This window comes from Danio rerio, chromosome 19 (assembly GCF_049306965.1).
Source record: "Danio rerio strain Tuebingen ecotype United States chromosome 19, GRCz12tu, whole genome shotgun sequence".
In the NCBI taxonomy this organism is placed as follows: domain Eukaryota; kingdom Metazoa; phylum Chordata; class Actinopteri; order Cypriniformes; family Danionidae; genus Danio; species Danio rerio.
In genome coordinates this window covers 21189154-21215936 of record NC_133194.1, presented here as the reverse complement: position 1 = coordinate 21215936, position 26783 = coordinate 21189154, and the positions used below count along the sequence as shown (strand labels likewise).

The following is a 26783-nucleotide window of genomic DNA, read 5'->3' as shown; positions in this document are numbered from 1 at the left end:
AGGAGGGCTCACCTGATTGGAGCACAGAGAATCGGGAATTTGCGTCACGGCTAGTTGCCGTCTGCTGTTGACAAAAATATCTTAAATATAATAAATATATATTTTTACATTTTTGGTGCTCTGTAATATTCTGACATGCAGTAGAATATCGAGACAGATGAATATAATTGGATATATGCCGAGCTAGTGTTGTTCCCATACTTATAAACTTCCGGTGACCGGTTGTTGTGAGTTTTTTTCCATTTTATACGGTTCCTTTTACAGCATTGATGTTGTGATGCAATTAAAATACATTCAGTTAAATAAACTTTGGCATTCATTTAGTTTTTCAAGCGTAAAACGAGACAAAAGACCCTTTACTCGCACTCGCCCGTCAGAATCGGCAGACTAGCGCAGACGCTCCCTTGAATACAATGAGGTAAAAATAAATGCTCATATTATAAAGACATGGCGGGGGAAATGTAATTTAATGCAGTGCTTCTTGTACAATCTGAGACCCACTTTATATCGGATATCACTCAGCCAGTGGAGATCGCTGATTTTTAAAGAAAACAGACCTTAAACATGCTGATTTTCCCTTTGGCAGTTAGCTGGAAGCGCTTAACCCAGGTTACTGACAAATTAAATGTCCTATTAGCATGCTTCAGCATTTACCCTAAAATCCCAGAATATCTTTCGAAAAAGAGTACGGGTTTAACACCACCATCCTGGGTTGTGGCTGAAGGGCATCCGCTGCGTAAAAACTTGCTAAATAAGTTGGCGGTTCATTCCGCTGTGGCGACCCCAGGTTAATAAAGGGACTAAGCCGACAAGAAAATGAATGAATAATGTTCAATACTAATTTAAAATACGTATCACTAACCTTATATGTGAAATAGCAGGGCCCGCTGTAGCACTTTCTCAAGAAGAGCAATAATTGTTGAGTGAAAGAATGCGCTAGAAATATGCATTGCGGCTCCCTTTATTGTACAGGCTTATTGCACTTAAACTTTTTTAGGTTCGGCTCTCGAATTAGTAAGGTTATGAGTAAATTTTATTTAAAATATTTAAAGCCTGCCATCTAGCCTACAATAACAGCAAATTTAATAATAAAAAAATAATAAGACAGGTCTACTTTGGCGTTGCAATAAAATAGTATTAATTATAATATAAATAATTACAATATATAATTAAAATAGGAAGAAATAAATGAAAACAAATGGTACCCTTTGTTTTTATAGCAGGGCCCAAAGTGTTCTTATTCTGGTTCTGCTAACAATTATTAAAAAGAAAAAAAAACACACCAAACAATAAAAACACTAGTAACTGATATTAATATTAATAATAATAATAATAATAATAATAATAATAATAATAATTATTATTATTATTATAAAGCCCTTGCTCTGAAACAATCATGTAAACCAGGTGCTCCTCGGAAATGGCTTTCTTTGCTCTGCATCAGGTGTATAGCAGCAAAAAGCTTGGCAGTGAACTATGACCTTATTTAATGACAAATGTCTAAGAATACTGCTTTACGTTTTTATTTAATTTATACATACGCAGTGAATGTAAGCCTGCTAACTGTGTGTGGTTCAAATGATAGAATATGTAAACTTAGTTAATATATAATTAAATAATAACAATTAAAAGCCTGCGTGTAAGGCTTTTATTTTGAGGGTGACGTCACGAGCGCAGATTTGGTTGACCAATTAGAGGAAAGTGGGCGTTTCAGCACCGCCTACATGTGTAAAATGAATTTTAAAGTCGTTTATCCGTTTTCCTACCCTAAACCAAAAAACGAAAATCCAGCCAAAATCTCGTTTTTTCGTTTTCTCGTGAGCAAAAGAAAAACGGAAAAACGGCCGTTTTCTCCATTTGCTTTATTCCGTTTGAAAATGGAAAACAAATGAACAAAACGTACACGGACCGCACAGGGACCATTTTTTGACTCATTATTTCGTTTTGGTTTTGTGTTTGTTTTAATATTTCGTTTTAAGTTAATAAGCAGAATAACATACGAGTTTCCGTTTTTTTCTGCCTACAGAATAAACAGAAAAACGATGAATATTTCGTTTTTCTGATGTTTCGTTTTCCGTAATAAAAGGAATAATCAAATGAACGGATGATACACGGACCCTCATGTGACTCATGTTGTAGCTAAAGTTAGTTAATAATTACTGTGGGCCTAACCTCATCATTATTTATAATAAAATAATGTTTACATTTTAATACATCATTATTCATGTACTGTTATTGTAAAGTGTTACGCACTCGTTTCTCTGTGCATGTCTGCGGTTTCAACGATCACTGATTAAGTGGGGATATGAATGAGGTTGGCATTCTCTCTTTCAGAGACATTTTTTCTGTCATATACACAGTGCAGAGAGAGTCCAGGGAAGAAACAAATGTAAAAATACTCTACTGTATATATTTAAATATATCATACATAAAGTGCAAACACAACTGATGTAGAGTTGCATTTAAAACTAAATAAAGAATGAACGCTTGTCTTATTATTGCTTTGTTACTGATCACAGAAGTAAGGTAATATTTTGGCATGAGTAGGCGCTAATGAATCCTTAAGCAGCCCTAAATGATTCACTTTCTACACTTGCACACTCAAGACGTCTTTAATAATGGTACATTTGTGATTGAAACAACATTTTCTTTTTTAAATACAAAGACTATGCAAGGGTAAAAAAAATCTATGATAAATTAAAGAAACAGTCTACTGTAAAACTAATTATTATGTTTATCAAAATCAAAAAGCACATATAAATTTAACAGCAGCTGTTAAGATTATGTTTGTGTGTACAGAAAAATACACTTATTATCATATCCAGACATGTGATTCATGTATGTGTGTAAGAGAGAAAAAGGATGGTATGGTTTTGCCATACACAGTTCGATCCTGTAATAACATATGTGATCCTGTAATAACTTATGTTGGTCCTGGAACATCATTCATTCATGTATTTTTTTTCCAGTTTAGTCTCTTTATTAATCTGCGGTCGCCACAGTGGAATGAACCGCCAACTTATCCAGCGTATGTTTTACCCATCACTAAGAAACATTTACACTTAGTCAAACACATACATAACAGACAATTTAGCTTACCCAATTCACCTACACCACATGTTTTTGGACTTGTGGGGGAAACCGGAGCACCTGGAGGAAACATAAATAAACATATCCTTTAATTCTGATTGGCTGATTGGAATTGGTTGTTCTAGAATCAACGTACTATAGATGTACATCCAGAAACATGTCCTATTTGGTAAAATCACAGTAATTGTTAGAGAGAAGGCATCAGCATACATTAAAAGAGAAAACTTTTGAAAGGGGTTCATTTCTAATTACACAGAATGACAAATAATATGTTATGCTTTTATGAACTTTTAATGTAAAAACACTGATAGACATGCTAAAAATGTATGTGATTTTAGAATATCAGAGAACACTGATTAATATAAATGATTTTTACAAAGCACTGTACAAACAGTTCAGTCTATCTGAAAAACAATTTGTTGTGATGAACTGCCAACTACTCTGGCATATGTTTTATGTTATGTATATGTTTTACCTTCCAGCCACAGCCCAGTATAGGGAAACACCCATACAATCTCACATTCAGTTTAGTTCATCCAACTCACCTGTACACATTGGACTGCGAGACATCCAAACTCCACACAGAAATGACAACTTGCCCAGCTGGCACTTGAACCAGCAACCTTCCTGCATGCACTGTAAGGGGATAGAACTATTCATAGCGCTTCACTTTTCACTTTTTTATGTTACAGCCTTATTTCAAAATGACTAAATTAATTTATTTCCTTAAGATTCTACACACAATACCCCATAATGACAATGTGAAAAAATAAAGATTTTTGGAAATTGTTCCAAATTTGTTAAAAAAAAAAAAAAAAAACTGAAAATCACATGTACATAAGTATTCAGAGCCTTTGCTCAATACTTTGTTGATGCTCCTTTAGCAGCAATTACAGCCTCAAGTCTTTTTGAATATAATGCCACAAGCTTGGCACACCTGTCTTTGGGAATTTTTGCTCGTTCCTCTTTGCTGTACCTCTCAAGCTCTTTCATATGGATGGGAAGTGACGGTGTACAGCCTTTTTCAGATCTCTCCAGAGATGTTCAATAAGATTTAGATGTGGGCTCTGGCTGGGCCACTCAAGGACATTCACGGAGTTGTTGTGAAGCCACTCCATTGATATTTTGGTGGTGTGCTTTGGGTCATTGTCCTGCTGGATGGTGAACTGTCGCCTCAGTCTGAGGTCAAGAGCACTCTGAAGCAGGTTTTCATTTAAGATGTCTCTGTACATTGCTGCATTAATCTTTCCCTCTATCCTGACTAGTCTTCCACTTCCTGCTGCTGAAAAACATCCTCACAGCATGATGCTGCCACTACCATGCTTCACTGTAGGGATGGTATTAGCCTGGTGCCTGGTGTTCTCCAAATGTAACGCCTGGCATTTACAACAGAGAGTTAAATTTTAGTCTCATCAGACTAGAGATAAGATTGTTTGTTATGGTCTGAAAGTCCTTTAGATACCTTTTGGCAAATTCCAGGTGGGGAGTGGCTTCCATCTGGCCACTCTACCGTACAGGCCTGATTGTTGAATTGCTGCACAGATGGTTGTCCTTCTATAAGTTTCTCCTCTCTCCACAGAAGAATGCTGGAGCTCAGACAGAGTGACCATCAGGTTATTGATCACCTTCCAGACTAAGGCCCTTCTCCATCCGATCACTCAGCTTAGATGGCCGGCCAGTTCTAGGAAGAGTCCTGGTGGTTCCAAACATCTTCCACTTATGAATGATGGAGGCCACTGTGCTCATTGGAACTTTCAAAGCAGCAGAAATTTTTCTGTAACCTTCCCCAGCCTTGTGCCTCGAGACATTCTTGTCTACAGACAATTCCTTTGTCTTCATGCTTGGTTTGGGCTTTTCAAATCATGTCCAATCAACTGAATTTACCACAGGTGAACTTCAATTAAGCTGCTGAAACATCTAAAGATTGATCAGTGGAAACAGAATGGACCTGAGCTCAATTTAGAGCTTCACGGCAAAGGCTGTGAATACTTATGTACATGTGATTTTTCAGGTTTTTTATTTTTAACAAATTTGCAACAATTTCAAAAAATCTTTTTTTTTTCACATTGTCATTATGGGGTATTGTGTGTAGAATTTTGAGGAAATAAATGAATTTAATCTATTTTGGAATAAGGCTGTAACATGAAAAAATGTGCAAAAGGTGAAGCACTATAAATACTGTACTTTCTGAAAGCACAGTATGTTGATTATGCATTTGCACACTTTTTTATCCCTTTATCATACCAACAAAATTGATGTCTGTTTAGAGCAACCACATGACCTAGAGCACCATATAAATGTTTCATGAAGTAAGAAAGTAATAGAGGAACAGAGAAATAGAGGAACATTACAACAACCAGACCACATCTATGAGACTATGACTTTCACTGTTTTACTCTGTCTTTCATTGTATGGATTTATGCTGACATCATTTGGTATGTTTGTTTTTACTTATAATCATACTGCTCTTGTTTTCAACCTGTGATATGTAAAGCTGCATTTTAATTTGCTTTAGCTGTCCAGCACCAGCGGGTCCGACCCAATGGCATGGCCATTCTTCCATGTGGTGACTTGAAGGTTGGAAAAGTGACTTGGAGCAGGGATGTGAAAGGACATCAAGTGTCTATTCTCAGCACAGATGACGGAAAGATAATCAGACACATGCATAATAACAATTACAGTTCATTACCAGACCTGTCTCTGATTATCTGGTTTGTCTCATCTTGGGATGAAGGGTTGTATTATTGCAATGGGACATCTGTGGCATGTCTGACAGTGAAACCAGGTAAGAAACAAGAACTCTGCATAATAGGATGAAAATACATTTTGTATATTATATTTCATATAGAGTGCTCAGCATAATTGAGTACACCCCATTTTGAAAATTAATATTTTATCCATTTCTCAGAGAATATAGGCAATGTGTTTGGTGCATTTAAACAAAACAGATTTATTAAACAGATATATTTATTAAAATAATATTTTAGTCACCAAACATATTTAGAAATTGAAAGATAATACAATTAAATTCAAGCAAAATATTGCAAAAAAATGACAACCAACTAAATTTCAGCTTAATTTTTTTCCCTTTTTTTTTGCTTCTCTTAATTCTTCCCTCTTTTTTAAAAAACTTGTATTAAATATTTTTCTATTACATAAATTTGGGTGTACTAGTTTTTGGACCGTTGTCGTGACTTATTTTGTTAGATAAGCTCTAGTACTGGCTTCAATACTGATTAATCTAATGTATATGCACAAATATAATATTGTATAGCTTCCTATTAAAAATATGAATTTAAAAGATAAATTGGTGAGAGGTGTACTTATATATGCAGAGCACTGTACTTATTAATCATTAATCGCTTTATTTCAATTGTTAACGCAAACGCATTGCCTGACAACGTCTAAATACAAGACAATCTGGCAAAGTTCAAACAGCATCAGTATGAGTGATTGTTAAAGGCTTGTCAGAGTATTTCAAAAATTACAAGAAAGCCATCTCCCTCCAGATAATAGTGAGAAAAGGTTTTTTCATAAAATTTTTTGCTCTGTAGTTCTGTGCAGCTGTAATTTGCTTGTTCGTCTTTGGTTTGCCACTCATTGACAACACACGTGTTCACAAGCATTGAATCCCTTTTCTGGGCATGCGTTACTGGTTGATGTAGTTTCAAGGCCTTCGAGGATGTACTACTCTTTGCTCATGCTGCATTTCAATCAGCACCCTAGTTTACGGGGTCATTCATCAGTCGGTCGTTTGCACGAATTTGGGTGGTGATAAGCTTTGTTCAATACACATTGGGACACTGAGTGTGACACGAGAACGTCCTCATTGTATATCATAAATGAACAGCAGAAATAATGATTTTTCTGTTCATTTTACAACATTTTTACATATTTACATTAGCTAAATAATTACATTGCTTCACTTACCAGCAACATTTCAACCATTAAAGAATTAAGCATAGTAGCTAGATTTTCCTTAACCTATCTAGCTATGTTTGTTGGTTAAAAATGAATAATGGATTCTTTTTAGAAAAACTTCATTTGTCATTGCATTTGATGACTTGGGTCACGTGATTCATATTTTGCCCTTCTAAATCTTCGTTAATAGTGCATAGTGCATATCATTGCACTCAGTTTTTCACATTGCATTAATCTAACTTTTTCGTAGGGCGAATATTTCAGTGCATTTAGAAGAATTCTGCCATTGAGGCAGCACTTAAAATTGCTGGTGACCTAATCAGTGCTCTAACTAAACAGGAATGCTGAATATATTTTTGGGAAGTGTTCTCAGCTCCGGGTACCCCAATTAATGCAGCCACACAATCCTTTAGAGGATTTGGATTTCAGAGCTATGAGTTGGTATTTTATGTGCATGCTACGCAAAGTGATGTCTGTATTTGAACTGACAGAGTGTCTGCCTCCTGAACTGTGCTAGGAAGGCTGTTCTAGATTTTAGGTGCCAGATATGAGAGGGATTTACTGCCTACAGCTGATTTAGATATTATAGTAAAAATCAATTTTAGTTGAGTAGTAGTTGACCTGAGGGGTTGTATTGCAGCAGGAGCTTACTCAAATACTGGGGAGCTAAGCCATTTAGGGCTTTGTAAGTAGTCAATAAGATATAACAAATGTATCTGATGTTTAATAGGGATCCAATGTAATGCTGACATATCCGGACTAATATTATCTTTTTTCTTAATTCAAGAAAGCACTCTAGCAGCTGCATTTTGAACCAGTTGAGGTTCATGCATTACAATAGTCTAACCGAGAGGTCATAAAAGCATGAATAAGCTTTTCCACATTAGAAATTGATAGCATATAAATTTGGCAACTTTTTGAGGTGAATAAATGCAGTTTTAGTTGCTTGAAAAGTGGCCTTCAAATGATAGGCTGCTATCAACTATCACCCCCAAATCTTTGAATGATGAAGAGAACTTAACTGAAAAACTATCAAGGGTTGGGCAGTATTCTAGTTTTGCACAAAAGTTGGTTCCAGTAAGTAAGACCTCAGTTTTATCTGAATTTAGTAATAAAAAGTTATTTGTCATAGCACTGCATTGATAATATAGGCTAGCCTAAACACCCGCTGGTGTGTCAGACCTGCAGATTATGATGCTCACTGTTCTCAAGCCTCCAGTGCCAAGACTGCAGCTCTGTACAAGACATTTGGCCAGAAGAGAACTGGTGCCCAGCTACGCCTGGTTTTTCTTCAGTTTTTTTTATTTATTTAGTTATTTTTACTTTCATCTACAGGGGAAGTTTTTTTTGACACTGGTTTGGGACTTTTGGAGCTGTGCATCAGTGTTTTAATTTAGTACTTCGTCTATTTTGACAATCTATATTGGAAATAAAAGATACTATAGAAATAAAGATGAATTTAAGTGATTGCAATATTTAGGAGAAGTTTATGTATAAACAAATTTCAAGAAGATCACCTGCTTAGGATTGACCACAGCTGGTCCTGCATCAGCTTCACCGATGATTCACCAATCAGATGACACCATAAACCACCATAAATAAGTTCTTACCTTAGATGTCTTTGTCTTGAAGAATTCCCCCTTCCTCCCTCTTCCTCCTTTTCCTAGATAAGGTGACACAGCATCCCAGTAATTAGCATTGATGCCTCACAGCAAAAATGCCACTTGTTCATGTCCTAACTAGGCCAGTCAATGTTTCTGTGCTGAGTTCTTCCTTTGCTTGAGTTGGTTTCCCCCAAGTTCCCCGTTTCCCTCCCACAGTCCAACAACATGCAACATAAGTTAATTGACTAAACCAAATTGGCACCATGAGCTCTATCAGCAGTATATCTTTCTATAGCAATCCCTATAATCTGTTATAGCTATAACTAAGCCATGGAAGTTCTCGAGACTTACTTGAGCTCAAACTTCACTCTCGCCCTTCAAACGGGAGGGAGGCTCAGGCTCGAGGATCTTCTGAGCTCAGGACTCTCTTCCAGGACAGAATGCCAAACATGCATTGTAATCAATCATCAGCTAAGTATGAAATCTTGAATACCAGTTACACAATCTGTTGTTTTGTGAATCCCAACAAATTTTTTAGGTTGTGTATTATCGGCATAACAGTGGAAACTAACTTTTTTTTTTACTGTTTATAATTTGTTTATATCGTAACAGTAATATGCAGTACCTATTGTAAAAAGTAGGGGACCAAGAACTAAGCCTTGTGGTACAGTGTATTTTGAAATAGTATGATGTTTCTTTATAAACTGAAACAGTTTTATAATGTTCAGTAGTCAATAGTATCAAAAGCAGCAAGAGGTCCAAAAACACGAATGGAGAAATACATATTAGATGATAAAAGCAGGTGATTTGTAAATCTTTTGCAGTGCTATGAAATGCTCTAAATCTGAATTGGAAATTCTCTGTAAAAGCCAGTTTGAAATGGGTCTATAATTGCTTAATTCTTTAGTATCAAGTGTTTTTTAACGATAAGCTTAATTCTGAAGTTAAGAACCTTTAGTTTTGTTTTCTTCGATCTATGTTCCATTTTTTTTTAAGGGCACAAGTGTGCAAGTACATTGAGGTCCCATGCTGCTACCCATTGGAAGTTCTGTGCTAAATTGTGAGCATGCAAGGAGATGTGAGGATTACATTTAAAACTGATTTGTAAGACAATGCGCCATGGTCCTCTTGCTTTTTATTTATTGTTGCCCTATCTATGCTTGAGTGATTTGGCTGGTAGCCATACCGTGGCAGACCCAACATTTTAATCGGATAAGACATTTAATGCCTCATCAAAGTGTACATCATTTGAACAGAAGAAACTTACATGCCTCCACCCATCCCAGGCACGCAGCCAATGTTTCGATTTCTGGCCACTCGACTGTATTTATAATTGATGGACTTGTTCAAGTTATAAAAACATCTCAAGTATGATCAACAAGATGCACCTGAGCCACCTTTTTCTAAATAAATGTGCAAAGAGCACAAACCCAAACATGAACTTGTGGTCATTGTAGGGTATTTGGAGGAAAATACTGAATAAAAAACACAATGTGTAAAAGGTGAAGTGCTGTGAATACATTCTGGATACACTTTAAATTGAGGAATGTTGCATTGCAAATGCAAATCAGTCCTTTTCTTGTACAGTGAATCAGAATTTGAGAATTTTAGAGCCCTTATGCAAAAGACAAAGTTTAAAATGCTTTTATTTTCAGTGATTAAGAACTGATGAAAACAACTTTATTTAGATTTAATACTTTTGTTTTTATGATTTACACAGCTGATGGACGGAACATTGAGGATCTGACTAAATGTCTCAAAGGTCAGTAAAAGTGATATTTCTCTGATTAACTCTTTAGATTTAAATGCTGCTTTTTTAAAGGCTAAACAGCTACATGGTGACCTCTTGTATTCAATATTATTCTTGTTCCTCCACTCTGTATGTTTATGGCAGCCCGTAGATTAATTCTCAATCATTTTTGGAAATGAATGAAATAGGCACATTCCTCTTGGGGTCAGAAATTACACACTGGTTATTGCTTTTGCTGAATAGGAGACGTTTGTGTCTAATCGGTCTCATGTGCTACAGAAGTGATGCTATAACTTTCCTTTTCCCACTAACCATGTGCTGTATCCGAAATTGCCCTCTATACCCTTAAATAGGGCATAGTGCAGTAATGTGTGGAAGCAGCGATTTGTAGTGGTAACCGAAAACCATAGTGGTCATCCTGCAAGCAATCAATTCCAAAATGCTATGCAAAAACAAGTGCACAACCTATATACTCTTAATAATAAGAATAATTTATTTTTTATAGCACTTTTAAATCATAATTCTCAAAGTGCTTTACAAAAAAGTGACAGAAATAAAAACAGTTTAGTGTAACAGTAAAATTTAATTGTTTAAAATAAAGCATTCAACATTGATAAAACATACAAATATCTTGAAACATAAAACAAATCAAGAATGCACACCTCATGAACAATCTAAAAGATTGTGTCTATGTACCCTGTGTGTGTCTAATGTCATAGCGGAGAGAGTTCCAGAGCCTCAGAGCCAGGGAAGAGAAAGCCCGGTCACCCATAGAACACAGACGAGTCAGAAGAACGGAGGTGATGTGAAGGGGAGTACCGTGTTAAAAGTTCAGACAGATAGTGTGAAGACAAACCATGCTAACGCCTGCTAATAAGGCATTGCAGTAGTCTAGGTGGGAAAATTGAAAATATTAATCAGTTAATCTGTCACAGAAAAGAACAGCATGGGGCGGATTCTTGAAATGTTTTTGTGATGAAAAATGAAGTCTACAGTGGTCAGCACATAGGAGTATAAAGTTATATTTTTGACAAATATTAGCCCCAAATTTTTTAGTTTGGCCTGAACCTCCATGACAGAGCCATAAAGCCATTTCACCTAACATTTAAAAATACCATGTTTTCCCAGTACTGGGTTGCGGCTAGATGAGCATCTGCTGTGTAAAACACATGCTGGAATTGTTGGTGGTTTATTTCACTGTGGCAACCTCTATAATAGACTTGCAGTAGCCAAAGGAAAATGAATGAAAAATGCATTGTGAGTTTGCGGACCAAATGAATCTAACCAGAAGATAAAGCCTCCACTGTGGAATCCTATTGGTGTAAGTTTCTAAATAAATAACTTTTAATAAAAGTAACATTTGTATACATGACAGAAATTACTAGTAGACAATTAGATATGTTTTAAACATCGATCACAAATCTATTCCAACTTGAGAGATTTATTAACCAGTAAAGCACAAACAAAACAGCAACATTCTTTTCAGTACATTCATTGCTCAAATTCACTCACTCTATCAAGTGGACTATATTAGTGGCGAGTGTAGAGATAATGAATGAGGGTAAAGGGGGAAGTTTTGGATAAAGCTCTGGTCTGTGTCATGATGAGGTGGCTTGCATAGTTCACCTAATGGTCAGTAGATATAAAGAAAGAACTTTTAAACTCGTTGACCAAATATGACAACTGAAAAAACCTGCTGCATTTGTCAATGCAAACACGCTGCAACTTGTCACAACGGCAACAACTGAAATAACGCACATGCAGCATTTTGTCACAATGTAAACAACGGAAAAAACATGCTGCATTTTGTCACTACGCAAACAACTTAAGAAACGCACTGCATTTTGTCACAACAAATACAACGGAAGAAACGCGCTGCATTTTGTCACAAAGCCAACAACTGAAGAAATGCACTGCATTTTGTCACAACACAAACAACTGAAGAAACGCAATTTGTCACAACGGCAACAACTGAAGAAACGCACTGCATTTTGTCACAACGCCAACAACTGAAGATACGCGCTGCATTTTGTTAAAACGCAAATATCTGAGGAAACGCACTGCATTTTGTCACAGCACAAACAACAGAAGAAACGCACTGCATTTTGTCACAAAGCCAACAACTGAAGAAACGCGCTGCATTTTGTCACAAAGCCAACAACTGAAGAAACGCACTGCATTTTGTCACACACAAATATCTGAAGAAAAGCACTGCATTTTGTCACAAAGCCAACAACTGAAGAAACGCACAGCATTTTGTCACAAAGCCAACAACTGAAGAAACGCGCTGCATTTTGTCACAAAGCCAACAACTGAAGAAACGCACTGCATTTTGTCACAACGCAAACAACTAAGAAACGCACTGCATTTTGTCACAACACAAACAACTGAAGAAACGCTGCAATTTGTCACAACACCAACAACTGAAGAAACGCGCTGCAATTTGTCACAACATATACAATTGAAGAAACGCGCTGCATTTTATTACACGCAAACAACTGAAGAAACGCACTGCACTTTGTCACAAAGCCAACAACTGAAGAAACGCACAGCATTTGTCACAACACATAGAACTGAAGAAACGCGCTGCATTTTGTCACAAAGCCAACAACTGAAGAAACGCACTGCATTTTGTCACAACACATAGAACTGAAGAAACGCGCTGCATTTTGTCACAAAGCCAACAACTGAAGAAACGCGCTGCATTTTGTCACAAAGCCAACAACTGAAGAAACGCACTGCATTTTGTCACAACACATAGAACTGAAGAAACGCGCTGCATTTTGTCACAAAGCCAACAACTGAAGAAACGCACTGCATTTTGTCACAAAGCCAACAACTGAAGAAACGCGCTGCATTTTGTCACAAAGCCAACAACTGAAGAAACGCGCTGCATTTTGTCACAAAGCCAACAACTGAAGAAACACGCTGCATTTTGTCACAAAGCCAGCAACTGAAGAAACGCGCTGCATTTTGTCACAAAGCCAACAACTGAAGAAACGCGCTGCATTTTGTCACAAAGCCAACAACTGAAGAAACGCGCTGCATTTTGTCACAACACATAGAACTGAAGAAACACGCTGCATTTTGTCACAAAGCCAACAACTGAAGAAACGCGCTGCATTTTGTCACAAGCCAACAACTAAGAAACGCACTGCATTTTGTCACAAAGCCAATAACTGAAGAAGCACACTGCATTTTGTCACAACGCAAACAACTTAAGAAACGCACTGCAATTTGTCACAACGGCAACAACTGAAGAAACGCACAGCATTTTGTCACAAAGCCAACAACTGAAGAAACGCGCTGCATTTTGTCACAAAGCCAACAACTGAAGAAACGCGCTGCATTTTGTCACAAAGCCAACAACTGAAGAAACGCGCTGCATTTTGTCACAAAGCCAACAACTGAAGAAACGCACTGCATTTTGTCACAAAGCCAACAACTAAAGAAACGCACTGCATTTTGTCACAAAGCCAACAACTCAAGAAACGCGCTGCATTTTGTCACAAAGCCAACAACTGAAGAAACGCACTGCATTTTGTCACAAAGCCAACAACTGAAGAAACGCGCTGCATTTTGTCACAAAGCCAACAACTGAAGAAGCACACTGCATTTTGTCACAACGCAAACAACTTAAGAAACGCACTGCAATTTGTCACAACGGCAACAACGGAAGAAACGCACAGCATTTTGTCACAAAGCCAACAACTGAAGAAACGCGCTGCATTTTGTCACAAAGCCAACAACTGAAGAAACGCGCTGCATTTTGTCACAAAGCCAACAACTGAAGAAACGCGCTGCATTTTGTCACAAAGCCAACAACTGAAGAAACGCGCTGCATTTTGTCACAAAGCCAACAACTGAAGAAACGCACTGCATTTTGTCACAAAGCCAACAACTGAAGAAACGCACTGCATTTTGTCACAAAGCCAACAACTGAAGAAACGCGCTGCATTTTGTCACAAAGCCAACAACTGAAGAAACGCGCTGCATTTTGTCACAAAGCCAACAACTGAAGAAATGCGCTGCATTTTGTCACAAAGCCAACAACTGAAGAAGCACACTGCATTTTGTCACAACGCAAACAACTTAAGAAACGCACTGCAATTTGTCACAACGGCAACAACTGAAGAAATGCGCTGCATTTTGTCACAACACCAACAACTCAAGAAACGCTGCAATTTGTCACAAAGCCAACAACTGAAGAAACGCGCTGCAATTTGTCACAACGCCAACAACTGAAGAAAGGCGCTGCATTTTGTCACAAAGCCAACAACTGAAGAAACGCACTGCATTTTGTCACAAAGCCAACAACTGAAGAAACGCGCTGCATTTTGTCACAAAGCCAACAACTGAAGAAACGCGCTGCATTTTGTCACAAAGCCAACAACTGAAGAAACGCGCTGCATTTTGTCACAAAGCCAACAACTGAAGAAATGCGCTGCATTTTGTCACAACACATAGAACTGAAGAAACGCGCTGCATTTTGTCACAAAGCCAACAACTAAAGAAACGCGCTGCATTTTGTCACAAGCCAACAACTAAGAAACGCACTGCATTTTGTCACAAAGCCAACAACTGAAGAAGCACACTGCATTTTGTCACAACGCAAACAACTTAAGAAACGCACTGCAATTTGTCACAACGGCAACAACGGAAGAAACGCGCTGCATTTTGTCACAAAACCAACAACTGAAGAAACACGTTGCATTTTGTCACAACGCAAACAACTTAAGAAACGCACTGCAATTTGTCACAATGGCAACAACTGAAGAAATGCACAGCATTTTGTCACAACACCAACAACTCAAGAAACGCTGCAATTTGTCACAAAGCCAACAACTGAAGAAACGCGCTGCAATTTGTCACAACGCCAACAACTGAAGAAAGGCGCTGCATTTTGTCACAAAGCCAACAACTGAAGAAACGCACTGCATTTTGTCACAAAGCCAACAACTGAAGAAACGCGCTGCATTTTGTCACAAAGCCAACAACTGAAGAAACGCGCTGCATTTTGTCACAAAGCCAACAACTGAAGAAACGCGCTGCATTTTGTCACAAAGCCAACAACTGAAGAAACGCGCTGCATTTTGTCACAACACATAGAACTGAAGAAACGCGCTGCATTTTGTCACAAAGCCAACAACTGAAGAAACGCGCTGCATTTTGTCACAAGCCAACAACTGAAGAAACGCACTGCATTTTGTCACAAAGCCAACAACTGAAGAAACGCACTGCATTTTGTCACAAAGCCAACAACTCAAGAAACGCGCTGCATTTTGTCACAAAGCCAACAACTGAAGAAACGCGCTGCATTTTGTCACAAAGCCAACAACTGAAGAAACGCGCTGCATTTTGTCACAAAGCCAACAACTGAAGAAGCACACTGCATTTTGTCACAACGCAAACAACTTAAGAAACGCACTGCAATTTGTCACAACGGCAACAACGGAAGAAACGCACAGCATTTTGTCACAAAGCCAACAACTGAAGAAACGCGCTGCATTTTGTCACAAAGCCAACAACTGAAGAAACGCGCTGCATTTTGTCACAAAGCCAACAACTGAAGAAACGCGCTGAATTTTGTCACAAAGCCAACAACTGAAGAAACGCGCTGCATTTTGTCACAAAGCCAACAACTGAAGAAACGCACTGCATTTTGTCACAAAGCCAACAACTGAAGAAACGCACTGCATTTTTTCACAAAGCCAACAACTGAAGAAACGCGCTGCATTTTGTCACAAAGCCAACAACTGAAGAAATGCGCTGCATTTTGTCACAAAGCCAACAACTGAAGAAGCACACTGCATTTTGTCACAACGCAAACAACTTAAGAAACGCACTGCAATTTGTCACAACGGCAACAACTGAAGAAACGCGCTGCATTTTGTCACAAAGCCAACAACTGAAGAAACGCACTGCATTTTGTCACAAAACCAACAACTGAAGAAACACGTTGCATTTTGTCACAATGGCAACAACTGAAGAAATGCACAGCATTTTGTCACAACACCAACAACTCAAGAAACGCTGCAATTTGTCACAAAGCCAACAACTGAAGAAACGCGCTGCAATTTGTCACAACGCCAACAACTGAAGAAAGGCGCTGCATTTTGTCACAAAGCCAACAACTGAAGAAACGCACTGCATTTTGTCACAAAGCCAACAACTGAAGAAATGCGCTGCATTTTGTCACAAAGCCAACAACTGAAGAAACGCGCTGCATTTTGTCACAAAGCCAACAACTGAAGAAACGCGCTGCATTTTGTCACAAAGCCAACAACTGAAGAAACGCGCTGCATTTTGTCACAAAGCCAACAACTGAAGAAACGCGCTGCATTTTGTCACAACACATAGAACTGAAGAAACGCGCTGCATTTTGTCACAAAGCCAACAACTGAAGAAACGCGCTGCATTTTGTCACAAGCCAACAACTAAGAAACGCACTGCATTTTGTCACAAAGCCAACAACTGAAGAAGCACACTGCATTTTGTCACAACGCAAACAACTGAAGAAGCACACTGCATTTTGTCACAACGCAAACAACTTAAGAAACGCACTGCAATTTGTCACAACGGCAACAACGGAAGAAACGCGCTGCATTTTGTCACAAAACCAACAACTGAAGAAACACGTTGCATTTTGTCACAACGCAAACAACTTAAGAAACGCACTGCAATTTGTCACAATGGCAACAACTGAAGAAATGCACAGCATTTTGTCACAACACCAACAACTCAAGAAACGCTGCAATTTGTCACAAAGCCAACAACTGAAGAAACGCGCTGCAATTTGTCACAACGCCAACAACTGAAGAAAGGTGCTGCATTTTGTCACAAAGCCAACAACTGAAGAAACGCACTGCATTTTGTCACAAAGCCAACAACTGAAGAAACGCGCTGCATTTTGTCACAAAGCCAACAACTGAAGAAACGCGCTGCATTTTGTCACAAAGCCAACAACTGAAGAAACGCGCTGCATTTTGTCACAAAGCCAACAACTGAAGAAACGCGCTGCATTTTGTCACAACACATAGAACTGAAGAAACGCGCTGCATTTTGTCACAAAGCCAACAACTGAAGAAACGCGCTGCATTTTGTCACAAGCCAACAACTGAAGAAACGCACTGCATTTTGTCACAAAGCCAACAACTGAAGAAACGCACTGCATTTTGTCACAAAGCCAACAACTCAAGAAACGCGCTGCATTTTGTCACAAAGCCAACAACTGAAGAAACGCGCTGCATTTTGTCACAAAGCCAACAACTGAAGAAACGCGCTGCATTTTGTCACAAAGCCAACAACTGAAGAAGCACACTGCATTTTGTCACAACGCAAACAACTTAAGAAACGCACTGCAATTTGTCACAACGGCAACAACGGAAGAAACGCACAGCATTTTGTCACAAAGCCAACAACTGAAGAAACGCGCTGCATTTTGTCACAAAGCCAACAACTGAAGAAACGCGCTGCATTTTGTCACAAAGCCAACAACTGAAGAAACGCGCTGAATTTTGTCACAAAGCCAACAACTGAAGAAACGCGCTGCATTTTGTCACAAAGCCAACAACTGAAGAAACGCACTGCATTTTGTCACAAAGCCAACAACTGAAGAAACGCACTGCATTTTTTCACAAAGCCAACAACTGAAGAAACGCGCTGCATTTTGTCACAAAGCCAACAACTGAAGAAACGCGCTGCATTTTGTCACAAAGCCAACAACTGAAGAAATGCGCTGCATTTTGTCACAAAGCCAACAACTAAAGAAGCACACTGCATTTTGTCACAACGCAAACAACTTAAGAAACGCACTGCAATTTGTCACAACGGCAACAACTGAAGAAACGCGCTGCATTTTGTCACAAAGCCAACAACTGAAGAAACGCACTGCATTTTGTCACAACGCAAACAACTTAAGAAACACGTTGCATTTTGTCACAATGGCAACAACTGAAGAAATGCACAGCATTTTGTCACAACACCAACAACTCAAGAAACGCTGCAATTTGTCACAAAGCCAACAACTGAAGAAACGCGCTGCAATTTGTCACAACGCCAACAACTGAAGAAAGGCGCTGCATTTTGTCACAAAGCCAACAACTGAAGAAACTTACTGCATTTTGTCACAAAGCCAACAACTGAAGAAATGCGCTGCATTTTGTCACAAAGCCAACAACTGAAGAAACGCGCTGCATTTTGTCACAAAGCCAACAACTGAAGAAACGCGCTGCATTTTGTCACAAAGCCAACAACTGAAGAAACGCGCTGCATTTTGTCACAAAGCCAACAACTGAAGAAACGCGCTGCATTTTGTCACAACACATAGAACTGAAGAAACGCGCTGCATTTTGTCACAAAGCCAACAACTGAAGAAACGCGCTGCATTTTGTCACAAGCCAACAACTAAGAATTGCACTGCATTTTGTCACAAAGCCAACAACTGAAGAAGCACACTGCATTTTGTCACAACGCAAACAACTGAAGAAACGCACTGCAATTTGTCACAAAGCCAACAACTGAAGAAGCACACTGCATTTTGTCACAACGCAAACAACTTAAGAAACGCACTGCAATTTGTCACAACGGCAACAACGGAAGAAACGCACAGCATTTTGTCACAAAGCCAACAACTGAAGAAACGCGCTGCATTTTGTCACAAAGCCAACAACTGAAGAAACGCACTGCATTTTGTCACAAAGCCAACAACTGAAGAAACGCACTGCATTTTGTCACAAAGCCAACAACTCAAGAAACGCGCTGCATTTTGTCACAAAGCCAACAACTGAAGAAACGCACTGCATTTTGTCACAAAGCCAACAACTGAAGAAACGCGCTGCATTTTGTCACAAAGCCAACAACTGAAGAAGCACACTGCATTTTGTCACAACGCAAACAACTTAAGAAACGCACTGCAATTTGTCACAATGGCAACAAACTGAAGAAATGCACAGCATTTTGTCACAACACCAACAACTCAAGAAACGCTGCAATTTGTCACAAAGCCAACAACTGAAGAAACGCGCTGCAATTTGTCACAACGCCAACAACTGAAGAAAGGCGCTGCATTTTGTCACAAAGCCAACAACTGAAGAAACGCACTGCATTTTGTCACAAAGCCAACAACTGAAGAAATGCGCTGCATTTTGTCACAAAGCCAACAACTGAAGAAACGCGCTGCATTTTGTCACAAAGCCAACAACTGAAGAAACGCGCTGCATTTTGTCACAAAGCCAACAACTGAAGAAACGCGCTGCATTTTGTCACAAAGCCAACAACTGAAGAAACGCGCTGCATTTTGTCACAACACATAGAACTGAAGAAACGCGCTGCATTTTGTCACAAAGCCAACAACTGAAGAAACGCGCTGCATTTTGTCACAAGCCAACAACTAAGAAACGCACTGCATTTTGTCACAAAGCCAACAACTGAAGAAGCACACTGCATTTTGTCACAACGCAAACAACTGAAGAAACGCACTGCAATTTGTCACAAAGCCAACAACTGAAGAAGCACACTGCATTTTGTCACAACGCAAACAACTTAAGAAACGCACTGCAATTTGTCACAACGGCAACAACGGAAGAAACGCACAGCATTTTGTCACAAAGCCAACAACTGAAGAAACGCGCTGCATTTTGTCACAAAGCCAACAACTGAAGAAACGCACTGCATTTTGTCACAAAGCCAACAACTGAAGAAACGCACTGCATTTTGTCACAAAGCCAACAACTCAAGAAACGCGCTGCATTTTGTCACAAAGCCAACAACTGAAGAAACGCACTGCATTTTGTCACAAAGCCAACAACTGAAGAAACGCGCTGCATTTTGTCACAAAGCCAACAACTGAAGAAGCACACTGCATTTTGTCACAACGCAAACAACTTAAGAAACGCACTGCAATTTGTCACAATGGCAACAAACTGAAGAAATGCACAGCATTTTGTCACAACACCAACAACTCAAGAAACGCTGCAATTTGTCACAAAGCCAACAACTGAAGAAACGCGCTGCAATTTGTCACAACGCCAACAACTGAAGAAAGGCGCTGCATTTTGTCACAAAGCCAACAACTGAAGAAACGCACTGCATTTTGTCACAAAGCCAACAACTGAAGAAACGCGCTGCATTTTGTCACAAAGCCAACAACTGAAGAAACGCGCTGCATTTTGTCACAAAGCCAACAACTGAAGAAACGCGCTGCATTTTGTCACAAAGCCAACAACTGAAGAAACGCGCTGCATTTTGTCACAACACATAGAACTGAAGAAACGCGCTGCATTTTGTCACAAAGCCAACAACTGAAGAAACGCGCTGCATTTTGTCACAAGCCAACAACTAAGAAACGCACTGCATTTTGTCACAAAGCCAACAACTGAAGAAGCACACTGCATTTTGTCACAACGCAACAACTTAAGAAACGCACTGCAATTTGTCACAACGGCAACAACTGAAGAAACGCACAGCATTTTGTCACAAAGCCAACAACTGAAGAAACGCACTGCATTTTGTCACAAAACCAACAACTGAAGAAACACGTTGCATTTTGTCACAACGCAAACAACTTAAGAAACGCACTGCAATTTGTCACAATGGCAACAACTGAAGAAATGCACAGCATTTTGTCACAAAGCCAACAACTGAAGAAATGCACAGCATTTTGTCACAACACCAACAACTCAAGAAACGCTGCAATTTGTCACAAAGCCAACAACTGAAGAAACGCGCTGCAATTTGTCACAACGCCAACAACTGAAGAAAGGCGCTGCATTTTGTCACAAGCAAACAAGTGAAGATACGCACAGCATTTTGTTATAACGCAAATATCTGAGGAAACGCGCTGCATTTTGTCACAGCACAAACAACTGAAGAAACATGTTGCATTTTGTCACAACAGAAGAAATGTGCTGCACTTTGTCACAATGCAAAGAACTAAAGAACCACACTGCAATTGGTCACAACACTTGCAAATATCCACGTAACGGAAGCATGTTTCTTCCGCTTATTTGCATTGTGACAAAATGCAGTAAGTTTCTTGTTTGTATTGTGACAAAATGCAGTGCGTTTCTTCAGTTGTTTGTGTTGTGAGAATTTGCAACACTTGTGCTGTCAACTGACGAAGATTGTTTCTTAATTTGCTGATGTTTTTTGTAACTGTTTGTGTTTTGATAAATTGTAGTGTGTTAAGTTCTCTCAGCCACCATAAAATTGGCCTCATTAGATTCAGAATAGTTTATCAACTGAAATGATATGCCAGTGCTAGCCTATTTGGTTGTAAACCAATTTTTGACAATGAAATGCTGTATTTTAAAAGCACATTGAAAAATTTCAATAAAATTATACAGAATCCTCATGGTTGGAATACATCTTGTGGTGTGATAATACATTTGTATTGTTTATCAACTTTAGGTGCTGACCATGCTGATGTGATGGAGCAAGTGTTGATGTTTGGCGGTGTTGGATTGGCAGCTCTGATGTTTCTCTTTGCTACGGCAGCTGCAGTGAAAACTTTATACTGTATTGACAGTAAACCAAAACAAAGAACTCTTAACAAAGACCATGTTCAGATTAATCCAGATTATATTAACTTGAACAACAGTGAAACTGTTTTATAGTATTTTGTAAAAACAAAAGAAAAGAAAACATTTAAATGTGCAGCAGAGCTTACAGGGATAGTTCACCCTAAAATTTAAAAGTACTTACTGTTTACTCACCCTCAGGTGGTTATGAACCTATGAATTTTCTTAATCTGTTGAACACAAAGATTTTAAAGGACGTTGGAACCCTGTAACCATTGACCTCCATAGTATGACAAACATACTAAGGAAGTCAATGTTTACCAGTTTCCAACATTTCCAACACTAGAAGAAAGCAACTCAAATATAGGATGATTAAATCCTAATTTGGGGTGAACTATAACTTTTCAAAGCTAGTCAGATACCACTACATCATTTACTAGTGACAAGCAATGACAGATTAAATGCCTGTTTGTTTATGTGCATGCTCTAAGTCTTTTTTGTGTTTTTTTATGTATCTGTGTGGCTACACCCTAGCTCCTAAGGTTTTTTATCAGTATGATGTGTGCACAACTTTGGGCACTGTCCTGTGGTAATCCTGTGGTATTTCAGCAGTATAACATAAATTTACCACACAAAAAATAAGCAAAGCTAAATATGACAGGATTACTACAGCACTTTCTGCAGTACAATATCACAAGAATTAACCACTAGATGAAGTATGTGATTTTTGTTGTTGTTGGGGGTGTGGTTTTAGCAACTAAATATGACAGGATTACTACAGCACTTTCTGCTGTAAAATATGACAAGAAATTACCATTAGAAAAAGAATGTTTTTTTGTTGTTGTTTTGTGTGTGTGTGTGTGTGTGGTAATACCAACAAAGCTAAATATGACAAGATTACTACAGCACTTTCTGCTGTACAATATCACAAGAATTTACCATTAGATAAATTATGAGGTTTTTCTGTTGTTGTTTTTTTTTGTGTGGTAATACCAACACAGCTAAATATGACAGGGTTACTACAGCACTTTCTGCTGTGAACTATCAAAAGAATTAGCTTTTTATTCTGGCATTTTCTAAAACATTTGTTTTTCTTAGTGGTAGATAAAATCAAAGTATGTTCTGCATTTAGTTGTTTAATAAAGAAACACCTTATGCTTACAAAGTGACATCTTTATAAATGTATATTTATTGTAAATACCTTTCAGTGTGCAAACGTTTCAGTGGACTGGAATAATTTTGCAATTGAAACAGCATGATGACTGACACCCTCCCTAACAAACATTAGCTGTGGTATTTTATGTGGTAAATCATCAAATGTACAACACAGAAATTATGTGGTAATTGTGTAGTACTTTGTTGTTTTTTTGAGACGTTTTACCACAGGATTCTGTGTTGTACAGTATGTAATAGTATTATTGTAGTAGTGTGTGGTATCACTTTATCATTTACTACAGAATTCTGTTGTACTTTATGTAATATTCCTGTAGTTTTCTTGAGGTAGTGTGTAGTATTACTTTCATATTTTGGTAGTATTTACCACAGGATTCGGTTGTTCAGTATGTAATACTCCTGTAGTATTCTAGAAATATCAGATAACGTTTTAAATATAATAGGTTTGTATTTAAAACAAACAAAAAAAATATTAACTTCAAGATTTATTGTGAAGTTCCTATTTAAATTATTTAATAAGTATTTATAAAGAGTTTATTTATGTAAATGCTGTGTGGCTTTCATGTGCGTTGTGTGTCTCATTCAAATGTTGGAGCGGGAGAGTAAGTTATGGAAACGACAAACGACACACCACCTGAAAGACATTTACATTTAGTCATTTAGCAGATGCTTTTATCCAAAGCGACTTACAAATGAGGACAATGAAGCAATTTACACAACTAAAAGGGCAACAAGTTTCAGGTGTGTAAAGTGTAAGAAACAAAACATTAATAATAAAAGTTTTTTTTTTTTTTGAGTACAGTTAACGGTGGAGCCAGAGAGGCAATTGCAGATTAGGAAGGAAAGTGGAGACTAAATAGTTGAGTTTTTAGTCGTTTCTTGAAGACAGCGAGTGACTCTGTCGTTCTGTTGGGGAGTTCATTCCACCAACTGGGCAGATTGAATGCGAGAAAGTGGAAAGTGATTTCTTCCCTCCTTGGGATGGAACCAAGGGGCGATGTTCATTCACAGAACGCAAGTTTCTGGAGGGCACATAAATCTGCAGAAGTGAGAGCAGATAAGGAGCAAAGCCAGAAGTTTCTTTGTAAGCAAACATCTGAGCTTTGAATTTGATGCGAGCAGCAATTGGCAGCCAGTGCAAACGGATGAGTAGCGGAGTGACATGTGCTCTTAGATTCATTAAAGACCACTCGTGCTGCTGCGTTCTGAAGCAGCTGAAGAGGTTTGATAGAGTTAGCTGGAAGCCCGGCTAGTAGAGAGTTGCAATAGTCCAGTCTGGAGAGAACGAGAGCTTGAACAAGGAGTTGAGCGGCATGTTCAGATAGGAAGGGTCGAACCTTTCTGATGTTATAGTGCGAATCTGAAAGATCGAGCAGTTCTAGAAGTGTGGTCAGAGAAGTTTAGTTAGTCATCAATCGATACTCCAAGGCTTTTTACCATTTTGGATGCAGTAATGGTTGCCCCATCCATCTGGATTGAAAAGTTATGGTGTAAAGTCGGGTTGGCAGAAACTTCAAGCATTTCCGTTTTCGCGAAGTTAAGCTGAAGATGTTGATCTTTCATCCAGTGTGAAATGTCTGACAGGCAGGCTGAGATGCGAGCTGGAACTGAGGAATCATCAGGGTGAAAAGAGAGGTATAGCTGGGTATCATCAGCGTAGCAGTGGTAGGAAAATCCATGTTTCTGGATGACTGGTCCTAAAGATGTCATGTAGATGGAGAAGAGAAGTGGCCCAAGAACAGAGCCCTGAGGTATCCCAGTGTTTAGATGCTATAGGTTGGACACCTCTGCCCTCCAAAACACCCTAAATGACCTGTCAGAGAGGTAAGATCTGAACCACTGAATAACAGTGCCTGCAACGCCCAGTGACTCAAGCGTAGATAGCAGGATCTGGTGGTTTACAGTGTCAAAAGCAGCTGACAAATCCAGCAAGATGAGAGAGAGTCTGCTTTAGCCAGTCTGAGATCCTCCACGACCGAGAGCAGGGCAGTCTCAGCTAAGTGGCCTTTTTTAAAGCTAGATTGCTTGTTGTCCGTGAGGTTGTTTTGAGTAAGACATCACAACGGAACTTCTCTCACGCTGCATGCTTACACGGTTTTCAGGTAAGTTTAGTCCCTAAAAGAAAGCAAGAATCACATTCAGCGGTTCCTAACACTTTTATTATTGGTAATTGACATGTTTAGAGATGATTAGTCTTCAAAAAAGTCTGTTAGCATCTTAGCGCTGGTAATGCTAATATTAGCAAACAGTACCTAAAAAAGTGCCCATGTGGTTTCAGGAGTGACAGAATAACCCCTGCCATAGAGTTTGGAACTTTAGGACAATGACTGGACAACATAATTGTGTAAACAGTCTAACAGTCGATCTACATAACTGAATAGCAACACAGGCACAGGTTACTGCATCTTTTCTTTTTTTTTTTTTTTTTTTGTATATCATTAACTGACTGTCACACATCTCAGCATTTGCTTTTAGTTGAATTTAAAGTGCAGCAAGCTAAACTTGTTACTTATTTCTTAAAGGAATATTTATAATTATTTACTCTCATGTTGTGTGACATGCAAAAGAAAAATATTTTTAAAAATGTAATATTCAGAAAGTTTTTTACTTTATTTGTGCTCTAGACCCAGGCCTTTGCAGAAATGTAAAACTTTCCTAATTTATAATTGGTTTAAAATTCATTTTGGACAAATTTATCTTAATTTTATTTTCCACTTTTCTCATTAATTTTTCAGTTTGGTCAGTTTGACCCTAAACAACATTTTTTTTTTAACACACATTTAAAACAACCAAATTGAGTCCAGTTGTGACAGCATTTTGTTAAAGGTTGGACTGATGTGACCACAATATTACCTAACTGATAAAGTTGCCATTTCAAATGCATAAGTGCATATAAATAAACATCAAACAGCCCACTCTTGATCACGAGGCAATCCAGCTGATCAGCCTCACAACTTTCTCTATACAACTAAAGTTTCGAATTTTCCCTTTCAGGAAATATGAAATGGGCTTTCCCAGATGTGGAAACGCAGTCTTTAAAGGAAGCAGCTTGCAACAAGCTAAGCAGCCCTGGGACTTTCTAATAAGAAAAAAGAAATTAGTAAACGCTGATCCTTTTTAAATAAAATGTAAAACCAACACCACAAGAGTTTATGGTTTGTCACATTCTAAAATAACCTATTATTTAGAACAGAATCTTGTGGTTAATACTACAGAAATGTTAAAATAATATCACATATTACCACAAGAATTCTACAGGAGTATTACATACTGAACAAGATTCCTGTGGCAAATACTACAGAAATGTTAAAGTGATACCACACACTACCACAAGAATACTACAGGAGTATTACATACTGTACAACACAGAATTCTGTGGTAAAATGTCCCAAAAAACAACAAAGTACTACACAATTACCACATAATTTTTGTGTTGTACATTTGATGGTTTACCACATGAAATACCACACACTACCACAAAAATAATACAGGAATATGACAGTAATACCACACACTCTGCCTGAAGAATATTACAGGAGTATTGCATACTGTATAATAAAATCCTGTGGTAAATACTACCAAAATATGAAAGTAATACTACACACTACCTCAAGAATACTAAAGGAATATTACATAATGTACAACAGAATTCTGTAGTAAATACTACAGACATATGAAAGTGATACCACACACTACCACAAGAATACTACTGGAGTATTACATACT

General features: G+C 38.3%; 1 protein-coding gene across 4 annotated transcripts; it reads left to right on the top strand.

Moving 5' to 3' along the window:
• Nucleotides 1–18: 18 nt before the first annotated feature.
• LOC137488435 (uncharacterized) lies at nucleotides 19–26187 on the top strand. 4 transcript variants are annotated; one of them, XM_073931633.1, is made up of 5 exons: nucleotides 299–418; nucleotides 5606–5875; nucleotides 10336–10377; nucleotides 11085–11165; nucleotides 21775–26187. In XM_073931633.1, the coding sequence occupies exons 2-5, from the start codon at nucleotides 5638–5640 to the stop codon at nucleotides 21978–21980; spliced, it is 567 nt and encodes a 188-aa protein (XP_073787734.1). In that variant the 5' UTR covers nucleotides 299–418; nucleotides 5606–5637; the 3' UTR covers nucleotides 21981–26187. The 4 variants fall into 4 exon arrangements, 2 of the variants coding, with proteins under 2 accessions (XP_073787734.1, XP_073787733.1); XM_073931632.1 differs by lacking the exon at nucleotides 299–418 and adding an exon at nucleotides 5419–5525; XR_012395004.1 differs by lacking the exon at nucleotides 11085–11165 and having other exon boundaries at nucleotides 19–418; nucleotides 21775–23052.
• The last annotated feature ends 596 nt before the right edge of the window (nucleotides 26188–26783 follow it).